This window comes from Nilaparvata lugens, chromosome X (genome assembly GCF_014356525.2).
Source record: "Nilaparvata lugens isolate BPH chromosome X, ASM1435652v1, whole genome shotgun sequence".
Taxonomy (NCBI): Eukaryota; Metazoa; Arthropoda; class Insecta; order Hemiptera; family Delphacidae; genus Nilaparvata; species Nilaparvata lugens.
The window spans coordinates 36,414,245-36,425,978 of record NC_052518.1 but is presented as its reverse complement, the minus strand read 5'-3'; the positions used below and the strand labels follow the sequence as shown (position 1 = coordinate 36,425,978).

At 32.6% G+C, this 11,734-nt stretch overlaps 1 protein-coding gene across 1 annotated transcript; it reads right to left on the bottom strand.

Moving 5' to 3' along the window:
* Window positions 1–1,537: 1,537 nt before the first annotated feature.
* Window positions 1,538–11,488, bottom strand: LOC120354994. The gene is made up of 3 exons (XM_039443219.1): window positions 11,421–11,488; window positions 3,842–3,989; window positions 1,538–1,693 (listed from the first exon to the last, which is right to left on the bottom strand). Exons 1-3 carry the CDS (start codon window positions 11,469–11,471, stop codon window positions 1,575–1,577), a joined length of 318 nt encoding a protein of 105 aa, XP_039299153.1. The 5' UTR covers window positions 11,472–11,488; the 3' UTR covers window positions 1,538–1,574.
* Between the last annotated feature and the right edge of the window lie 246 nt (window positions 11,489–11,734).

Genomic DNA, 11,734 nt, shown 5'->3' with positions numbered 1-11,734 from the left:
TCATAGTGTATCTATAGGTTATAGAAGCATGCAAATACGTATCAAAATATTATAGAAAATACGGAATTGAAAGATACAGAGCAGTAAGGTTTTGCAACATAAGAAGGCTTGTAGCATTGTAGGAAGTCTAATCTATTCCTACAATTCGACACTAGCGCTGCGCTGCATGCTAAGTGGACGCGGAAGGAACTACTCGTATATGAATGATTGAATAAGGTCCTTCTTAAGTAGCTCCTCAACCACATGGATTATCGAAACGGAATAATCGATATTTGATCCAATCGATTGACTTGCCGACAATGTTTCTACTTTCTGCAAGACCTAATGAAGTCTCCATACGGACACGGACAATATTTCAATGTAAATAGTTTGGAGGCTGAGTTGTCGTGATTTACTCCTCTTCTTCCTTCATTAACTGCATTTCTTAATTGAATGACTATATTTAGTGGACAATTATTTAACAGGGACATTCATTGAAAAAGCAGGAGTGATCTGTGGTCTAGTGAATAGAGTGCTTGCTTAGCAGCACAGAGATCCCGGGTTCAATCCCTCTCATAACCAAAAGTTTTTTAACCAGATCACTCCCGTGTTATCGGATGGGCACGTTAAACTGTCGGTCCCGGCTGAAGTATGACAGTCGTAAGGCCCATTGACGGCTTAAATTATATATTCAGGCAGTGGGACCTTCCCGCAAGGGATTCCCCACCAACAAAAGCCATATGAATTCACCTTTTTTTATTGAAACAGCAGACTAATTCATCTAGTGCTCACTATCCCAGCTACAAAGTGCTTCTGCCGAATGTACCTTTTCGGCTCTTAAACGCATAAAAAAAACACTAGGAATTCAACCATCAAAATCGACTCAATGGACTAGCTTCCCTGTGTATTGAGAAACAGTATTTCAAGAAATTGATGACGGAAGCAAAATTCTATGACTCTGTCACCAAAATGTTTGCTTCAAAGAAGGATCGACGAATCAAATTAAATTAAAAGTATACCATGATGTGAGTAACTTATCATTTTGAGTTGTGAACTTGCATGTTGTGTTCATGTGGGCCTAAAGGTGCGTACAGATATACGCGCCGCGAACATGAGCAATAGCTTTTAATCAGCTGATGCCAAGCTTTTTATAACTATATCTTACAGTTTCTGTAAAAATACAGATATAATCAGCTGATTAAAAGTGAATTGCTCATGTTCGCGGCACGTATATTTGTACGCACCTTTTATGCCAGCATCCATACATTTGAATTTGTCTATGGCAGAAAAATTCAATGTGATCTTTTCCATTGCGACTATACTGTGGAGGGGGGTTGTAGCCCTACTCATACTTTTTGACTCCTACAAGTTCAAAAATCCACAAAGCGCCACTGGTTATTGGTTCAAGGGTGTTTTAAAGAATGAATTGCATGATAAATTTGATTGTGGTTACACAACTTTTATGAGCAGGCATTCACAGTGAAATTTGAGAAAATATGGAAATAAGGCGAGCAAAAAACAGTAGAATACAACTTGAAAATACATTTTTATTCCACTATAATCTCATAAAACGTGACAAATAAATTCTAGTTAATTCAATTAATTTTTGAAGTTTTTAATAAATTACATTCTGGTCCCAGCCTGCCGGAGCCACTCTTAAACCCTGGTTTCAAACAGCTTGCTCGTGAAATCTCCAGAGACATAGCAACAACTTCTGGAACAGAATTTAACAATGTGTTATACTATACAGAGCGTTCATTGAATCATGCACATTCATATTAACATGTATGAAAATGGAGGGTTTTTATAATAATTGTTGTGTGGCTACCGCAAAATATCATCAGTAATTTATATCATGTAATTTATGGTGTACAGGCTACCACAGATCTGCATTTTTGTTTTGAGTAGGCTACCGTTAATGTGAACATGTTGTTTTGCCAAGAGCAAAAAGTGTTCCTTCTTGAACAGTTTTTACCAAACGCATCCTGTGGCTTAACTCAACGGAAAAGGTTTAAAAAATGAGTTATACCTTATAAGTTACACTGAATGAATTGAAAATGAACATTACAACACAGATTAACAATATTTGTGTGGGTATACTTTATAAAGTCCCAATAATCGTGGTATAAAAACTTTTTGTGTGTAAAAAGCAGCCTTTTTGAACTCATGTTATAAAATGTTGGGAATTATTGTATAGTAAGGCACATAAGTATATAATATGTTTATAAAAGTTACACTTTACAAAGTTTATTAGTTTACACTAATAAGAATATTTTATAAGAATATTTAAGTTTAAATGACTGCCTTGTCTATTATTACACACAAAAATGTGTTTTACCATGCTTGTTGACTCTTTATGGAGTACCGGTAATTAACTGAAAATGAACATTACAACAGAGATCAACATTAGTGTGGGGATGGGCTACTCCATTAAGAGTCAACAAGTATGGTAAAACACATTTTTGTATCCTATATACCATAAATTACTTTATGATTTGCAAATCATTTCAATGTAAATCTTATGAGAGTTGGCTGAAGTATGGTAGTGGATTCGACCAACTTAGCCAAACAAAAGTTCAACATTCAATGGACACATAAGAAGGCTTCTGATGTCCATTAAGCGAACTACGGTATGTATTGCTATATATATAAGCAAGTTATATTTCTCCTCATTTTCAACATTTCAAGCAATAGAATTCAATAGGTGAGATTTTAATGTAGCTATCAATCGATTTAATTTTTTGAGCACTAGCATAATCTGTTCTGAACATTTCTATTGAAAGGATTACAATTACTTTCGAGGTGAGGGGACAAAAATAACTTTTCAAAGATTCTACTTCTTCACTTAAAGGCTATCACACTATTATTATTGCTTGTTGTTGGCATAGCCTACAGGTAACATAAGATTTGGATTGGGCCTTCCATCCAAGAAATAGCAGTGTTGTCAGAGGGAAATTCAAACTTCTTCAAATTCCCGATTAGACCCATCCTTGATATGCAAGTCATCCTCGGTATGCAAGTTAGGTTAGTATTATAAAGTTCCTGGGTGAAAGGATTCAAGGGAAATAATACGGTACTGTATTTTTTATAAAATTGAAAAATTGCATGAATATGTTTTTCTTTCAAAATTGCAATTTTTTTCCTTCCAAATATCACTTTTCTGAGAGAAGTTCTCTTACAATCATGGGATGAACTAAAAGGAGTGAAGCTATTTATATCAAAATGACAAGGAGAATTTGTGCTTTCTATTGGCTTTTATTCTTTTCATATACGACCAATATAACTCTGTTTTAATTCATGAATGTGCTTATCAATGTCGAGTCACCTCAAGCAGAAAACATTTGTGGGTTCAAATCGTCATCAAACGTTTGACGATCTGGAAACTTTTTTGTTTTAGATGATAAGTGAGTGTTGAAAGCAAAAAAGTTGTTCAAAAAATTATTGATATTATTTTCCCAATTCTCAAAAATAGTCGGAAGATCATTGTTTGACCTCTCAGGAGTTTCAAAGTAAGGGAAGCTTTGTAGGCATAAAGCATTGTATGTTAAAGGTTGTTTTTGAACGATTCAGGCGTATTACAATCAGGTATTCGAGCAGCAGTCAGTTGGATTACCATAGAAATATGCAGTTTTGCAACACTGCTTGAGTTTTCTGAAGCAGGGCTGTAATTTTTTTATTTAGTCGCATGTGTTTGCATTAGAAAAAGTTATAATTTCACACAATCTGACAACGCTGCTATTTCTTGGATGAAGGGCCCAATCCCAATCTAATATGTTATGCCAACTATAAACACTAAAAAGACTTGAAGAATAAAATAATAACTTAAAGACTTGAAGGATAAAACACTTATAAGCACACTTACTCTCCATAACTTTTTTTATCAGAAGGCTGTTTAGGGACCTCTTCCCTTCCACGCCTTCCCTGCAGGAGTTGGTGGCAACTTCATTCGTTGTCAGCCGGACGAGCGGCATCTCCACATTCCCTCCCCCAAGTTTATGTAAGAAGTCCACCTACAAGAAAAAAAAATCATGTATGAGGATTTTAGATCACAGAAATTCCTATTCAGGAGGTTCAGGAGACTTAATTCATCCCTTATTCATTTATTTAATGAATTATGACATGAAAGTTTAGTTCAATATAAATACTTTTCAATAACAACATTAATTGTGAAGCTGAATATAACATTATTTAAACATTGCTCACCTTTCTATTAATATAATTTCATTGTTGGGAGAGGAAGGATTTTTAACTCTGGTCAGTTATTTATTTTGCAAATTACAGGTCCTTGTAAGAGAAAAAATATATTTATTGAAATGCAGATGAATACAGTTCACGGTACTCCACTTTCATTCTTCATTAGTCAAACCTTACGGTTACGGTTATCAAATAATGATTATTATTGATATACTGGTGTTTTCAATGAGAAAGTTCCACTAAAATAAATTAGCTGTTTAAAATTAAATATGCAACTGTATTAAATAATTGTAAACGGGATTTATTGCAAATAATTGTAAAATAGATCCTGTCCTTCATTCCAAGATAGGTATTATGGTTATTAAAAAAATTATTATTATTGCTGCTCTGGTGTTTTTGAATGTAACTTGACAATGAAAACATTTCACGAGAATAAACAAGGTTCCTACATGTTGAAAATTGAATACTGTATATGCAACTGTATTAAACATCATTCATTGCAAAAAATTGTAGAAGAGATTCTATCCTTTAATTCAAATTTTATCTTCATAATGAAAAGAGAATGCATTCAAAAATAGGAGAATAGCAATGAGATGAAAGTTAACCTATATTTCGTTCTCAGAAAATAGATTAAGACTGATTCGCTATCTGATAAGCCTATGAGCTTTTTTCTTGTTGATAGAAATAGCTTGAGAATAAAATCTTTTGTGAATTTCCTAGTTCAAATCTTTCAGGATCTGAAGACATGAAAATTGGAAATTGTACAATCAGTTTTTTCTCAATTTAATCAAATAAATGGATTTATTATAATAACAAGATATGCAAGTATTATTGTAATAAATTCTCACTCATCTGAACAGTGAACAGACTCAGTCACTGCAGAAACACAACAGATACAATAACTGACAGCAACTCAATGAACTACCTAATCTACTCCCTATTTATACCTATCAACTCAAAAATCTATTACTAAGCCTATCTATTTATCTAAATCTATCTGCCAATTTTATTACAATCTCAGAAATCAATCTCAAAATTAGTGCGATGCTACTTCTAAACGTTGTGAAGAGGCAAATGAACTGAAGACGAACGATTACCAGCACCAAAATAGTTGACTTTTTCAAAAATAGAAAATGGTGAATAGATCTGTAGAGGATAGAAAGTTCAGGGGTGTGTGTGTGTGTGTGTGTGTGTGTGTGTGAGAGAGAGTGATTCAGTGTGGCATAATAGAGAGACAGAGACAACGTTCTAAACTGTTGGACTTCCCGTTTCTCGAATTTCACTACCTACCTACCACAGTCACTATAGACTTCCCCTTTGAAAAGCATATGTTACGAATTCACCACGTGGAAAAAAAACATCTATTTAGTAATAATTTTAATGAAATAAATAATTTCCTCAATGTTGGTTTCCATTACGAACTGCTTGCTATCATTTAATTTGTTTTGTTTTAATTCACTGAAGTTATTGTACGAGAAATAAGGTCCTCATAATCAAAATTTGTATGTATTCTTTTTCTCTTTGATTGAAAAATTGAAAATACCAAATGCTTGAAAATAAAATATCTTCTTTTTCGTCATATACTTGAGCAGAAACCTATTCTGAATAATTGCCTTATGGATTGTTGTTTCATGAGAGGTTCTACCAGAAATAGGAAAAATTCAATATTTTACTTGACGGGGGTAGTATCCAAGTGCCGAAACCACCGCCTTTTTTTATGACTTTTTCCCACCTCAAAGTAGGGGTAAAGTGAGACTTCTGTCTCAAAGCTGGAGAAAAGCTGGAGAAAAGCTGGAGAAAAGCTGCCCCCAAGTCTGCCCCAAAGCTGCCCCCAAATCTGCCCCAAATCTGATTCTTGGTTCTAACCTTGCCCAATCCAATGTAATCTGATCTAACCCAACCTAGCCATACCCCTAATCTCACAATAAACCTCAAATGAAGATTTCCCACTTTTTTGGAAAAAAAACTAGATCCAGCTTTTTTTTATTTCTTGAATAACTAAGAAACCATTAATTTTACAAAAAAATTACAAGAGTAACTTTTTCCAGTAAATCCGATAACAAATCCATTGACACCCTATTTGTCAAGATTGAACAAAAAATAAGGATCAGTCCACATTCAGATGAGGGGCTCAAAGCTGCCCCCCCAAATCTGCCCCCCAAAGCTGATTCTTGGTTCTAATCCAATGTAATCTGAACTAACTTAACCTAGCCATACCCCTAATCTCACAATAAACCTCAAATGAAGATTTCCCACTTTTTTGGAAAAAACTAGATCCAATTTCTTGAATAACTAAGAAACCGTTAATTTTACAAAAAAATTACAAGAATAACTACAAATTTTCTACTGGAAAGTAAAAATTTTCTACTGCAAATTTCATCTCGATAACTATTAGGTACTGAGAAAACGCAAAAATCACTGATATGGGTGTTTAATATCTGAAACATGGTAGATCCGTTCATATAAATAGGATCGTATTGCTGCTTGCAGCTTGTAAAAGGAAATTCAAAAGATTATGAAAGCGTCCGTGGTAAATTGTTTGTGTAATTTAAAACATTCTTTAGAGATAAAATTTCAATTGTGTCTCAATTTAACATTGGTTCAATGGACAAAGTGCTACATGAGAAATCTGCCAAACTTATAGGCTATATTCGAACCCTAATACAGTCCCGCTCTCACTTACGAGAAATACAAAGATAGGCTATTGAAGAATTAATTTTAACTTCTTTTCAACAGTAACTGATTTCTAATTTTTTCCAAGCTGCTTCTTCGCATGAATGTTATGGAGCTGGTTTTAATACTATAATGAAATATAAACATGGATCTAGTCCATATAGTTTATCCCTTCTCACTTCCTCAAAATGCAAAATAGAGAAAATAATAATTATCAATATTTGTGTCAAAACTTATGAATGCTTTGAATGCTGTGAATGCCTTTACAAACAAACCAAAAGAAAATGAAAAGAAACTGGGAATAAAATTTGGATCCTCTGTGTTGAGTTGATTAGATTCTATGAAGAAACCACTTTATCAAATGCAGGAATATTAACTTGTATAAAATAGGAGAGTTAATGGATGAAATGTGTCACTTAAAATATACTAAATAGTCTACATTAGTGCCTTTGCCTATACAGATTGTACACATAATGAATAAAAATAATTACAGTTCCCTTCCAACTATTTTCATTTGAACATAATATGCTTCACCATCATTAGCGGCATTTTCAAGTAGTGTGATTGAACTTATGATGGTGACACTTCTATTGTTTATTACTAGTACTTCTGTGAACCGTAGACCTCACGCAGTATTCTCATCCACAAGTATCTGTATGGAACTCTAGACCTCATGGAAATACAGCAATAGACTGGCTTCTCCACACATCTGTGTAATCACTTGTCTGCTGATTTATGATGAATAATTCTATAGTCTAATTTTTACTCTAATATTGGCGTTTGGAGGAGGCTCCTTTTTCCTTTTATATCATCCTTGAAATGCAAAATTTCCAAAAACCTTGTATATACGTCGACGCACAATTTAAAAAGGAACATACCTGTCAAATTTCATAAAAATCTATTACCGCGTTTTGCCGTAAATGCGCAACATAAAAACATTTAACATTAAGAGAAATGCCAAACCAACCACTTGAATCTTAGACCTCACTTCGCTCGGTCAATAATATTGGTTTCGACAAAAGATAGGCCGGATTCTAATAGTGCAAGCTATATTGACAGATTTTATTTTCAAAATAAAAATTCAGAAGAGTTCAAATCTCCCGGGCTTGCTGAGTCTACGACAACCTACGTGATTGGAACACGTTCGACATTCCCAACTGGCGATGTTGGAGAGGGGCGCAGAGTGTTAGAAGAATGTATTTCTTGTATGTTTTTCTCTCTTGTCAACAGCTATAGAAAAAGTCACTTCACTCACTTTGTCAAAGGACCTTTTCATCAATTTCATTGTCCCAGCAAATTCCTCACTTGGTCTTCTGTCCCCATTATAACTCAATATGAATCCCTCTCACTCACTCTTTTCCACCCTTTCCAACTCTTCTTCAACTGTCTTTCATTCTTTGTTCTGTGAATCTACACAAAGAGTCCACTGACTCATTGAACTATAAACATTATACAGTACATGACATTCTATAGTTTATAGTTTCATGCCCCAACTTCCAGAACAATTTACATCCCATCAACTATAAAAATTGCAGCACACTCACAACCCTTTGTAATTACTTCCATGTTATGTTTTATTTTCCTTCTACATAATTTATTTTTGGAATCAGATTTTCCAGTATTGATATATTCCCAATATCAACCTAATATAGGCCTATCTTTTATTTAACCTCAAAAAATCAATTTTCTTATCATCCTATTGAATGAAAAAACTAGAAATAATTTTCAGTTGAACCGTACTTTGAAGCATTCCAAATCAATTTTTCCAAATGATTTCGAATCTTTTTTTTTAAATGATTCCAATGTAGGTACTCAGAAAATAGGCCACGAAATTACTTTTAATCTAACAGAAATTAGTATGGTAGCCCAATTCTAGAACTACAACTAGAATAATTCATAAAGTTCCTTTTTTGAATACTTGAATGTATATTGTACGTAAATATACATACCGTGAATAATATAATATGTCAATTCTGGAAAGTATATTTCATGTAAATCATTAACTTTCAGTATACATTCAATTTATTAAGGAATATAGGTCATAAAATCGCTATGGAACAATGAAAATCAGTAACACAACGGTTTTAGCCTTATACTAAAATTGAAATTCATCAAGTTCTCTTTTTAAAATAATCATATTTATAATTTACGTAAATTTACATGAATTATATGTCAATTATGAGACGTATATTATATGTGAATGATTTACTTTCAGTATACATTGGTTCAATTTATTGACGAATAGGCCATAAAATTGCTATGAAACAATGAAAAATCAGTAACACAGCGTTTTTAGCCTTACTACAACTAAAATTAATCAATAATTTCTTTTTAAATAATCCTATCTATAATTTTACGTGAATCTACATAAATTATATGTCAATAATTAAGAGACATATGTTATGTGTAAATGATTCACTTTCAGTATACATTGGTACAATTTATTGACGAATAGGCCATGAAATTGCTATGGAACAATGAAAATCAGTAAAACAGCGGTTTTAGCCTGATTACAATTGAAATTCATCAAGTTATCTCTTTTTAAAATAATCATATCTATAATTTACGTGAACTAACATAAATGATATATGTCAATTATGAGACATATATTATATGTAAATGATTCACTTCCAGTATACATTCAATTTAGTGACGAAAAGGCCATAAAATCGCTATGAAACAATGAAAAATCAGTAACACAGCGGTTTTTACCTTACTTCAATTGAAATTCATCAAGTTCTCTTTTCAAAATGATCATATCTATAATATACGTGAATTTACTTAAATTATATGTCAATAATGAGACGTATATTATATGTAAATGATCTACTTTCAGTATACATTCAATTTATTGACGAATAGGCCATGAAATCGCTATATGAAACAATGAAAAATCAGTAACATAGTGTTTTTAGCCTTACTACAATTAAAATTAATCAATAATTTCTTTTTAAATAATAGTTTCTATAATTTACGTGAATTTACATAAATTATATGTCAATTATGAGACATATATTATATGTAAATGATTTACTTCCAGAATACATTCAATTTATTGAGAAATAGGAGTCATGAAATCACTTTTAATCAAACAAAAATTAATAGCCCAATTGTTTTAGCTCAGCTACAACTAGAATTCATTATGTTCTTTTTTTGAATACTTGAATGTATATTGTACGTAAATATACATAAATAATATGTCTTTTCTGTTAGGTATATTTGATGTAAATCATTTACTTTCAGTATACATTCATTTTATCGACGAATATGCCATAAAATCGCTCCAATTCAGTCAAATATCAGTGACACAGCCATTTAAGCTCAACTCCAACAGAAATTCATTAAGTTTCCAATCTCAAAATTTTCATGTATAATATATGTAAACTATACGTATTTTAAAATACTTGACATAGTTTACCAAGATTGACCTAAAAAATACGTATTATATACGTGGTGTGCTGACTGGGCCAGTAAGATTGTCACTGACCTTATGAGCAACATAACACCATTACCACGATAAATTAATACCATAGACTACTTGAAAAGAAGTAAAAATGAAAAATGAAACGTGAATTTAGCAATTTCTCTCAAAGTAGGAAAAATTGTCAATTTTCTACGAGATATAACTCATTTCCTATTGGAGACAGACGATATACCTGAAAGTGAGTTTATAGTCCTGTGAGAGATGATGAAACGTTGCCAAATCAGCTGATTATAAATAAAAGTACATTCATATTTCATATTTAAACCTGATGAATTGTTAACGTTGTTTGGTGTTTTGGGTGGTGGTGGGGGGTTGTTGAGGAGGCACTCTGCTGTTTCATCCTCAACTGGACTATTTTTATGAAATCTACTCTAGTGAATGCTTTATAATTTTCACACTATAACACTGTATAACGTGCACTTTTCAATTCCAACAATGACCGTTTTTAGCAATTGGTCTAAATTCACCCAAAAGAAGTTAGAGCCAAATCATGAGTCTCATAAATTAAATCACCACCCTGAAATATACCTTTTTTGTTCCAACTCTATCATTAGTAATTGTATTGACAACTCAGTAATTATGAGTTTGAGTACCCCCACCACGAGTGAATCGTTAGTGAGAAGATTTTCACTCTGATTACGATAAAAAAATACCACATACCACTTTATAATGAGTGAAAAGGAAAAAACATGGATTTAGCAATTTTTTGCAAAGTTGAAAAAGTTAACAATTTTCAACGAGCTATAACTCGGTTCCTATCAGAGATAGAAAAACATTTAATAAATGAAAATTGTAGAAAATTTAATGCTCTTCAAAAAAGAATAGATCAAAAATATTGATTGAACGATTAGTTTTGAAGATATCGTGAAAAAACTGAAAAAAGTACCAAAATCTCTTGGTTTTCAGGCTGCCAAAAGTTATGCCTTCAGAAATTTTGGTGAGAAACCATATATTACTCTTACTAATACCCAAATGGGCCGATTAAAACAATTAAATCAATTACCTTAATATTATTGTTTGGTCCGATGTACTATTTTAATTGGGCTATTTCAGTAGTAGCAAGATTTGTATGTTTATTGAAAAAACGTACATTGTTTTTGGAGATTGGAGCAGGGCTGTTGTTTGATGATGTACAATTCATGCTTGTGATGATCCAGCGACGGTTGTGCAAAAACTGACAGAAGAGCAGATTTTCGTCATTATATATTATCCACTAGATGCATATGGAAGGCAAAAATTACAAGAAAGTATATCTGTTTTGATGCATATGTTGACTAAAATTTAATACAGCTGTTTGATCCGTTTTAACAGGTTGAGGAAAAATAACGGTGCCAAAAGATGTTTGCACCTTGCAGATTTTTACCTGTAACAGAATCAACATCTGCCAAAGTAACAGCTGAGCGA

Excerpts from the sequence above, each read along its gene's own strand:
- LOC120354994 (XM_039443219.1), bottom strand. The coding sequence starts at position 11,471 with ATGAATTGTACATCATCAAACAACAGCCCTGCTCCAATCTCCAAAAAC. Across the intron at positions 3,990-11,420 it reads CTCCAATCTCCAAAAACAAT|GTGGACTTCTTACATAAACT; the intron begins GTACGTTTTTTC and ends TTTTTCTTGTAG. Across the intron at positions 1,694-3,841 it reads GATAAAAAAAGTTATGGAGA|AAGTTGTTGCTATGTCTCTG; the intron begins GTAAGTGTGCTT and ends ATTCTGTTCCAG.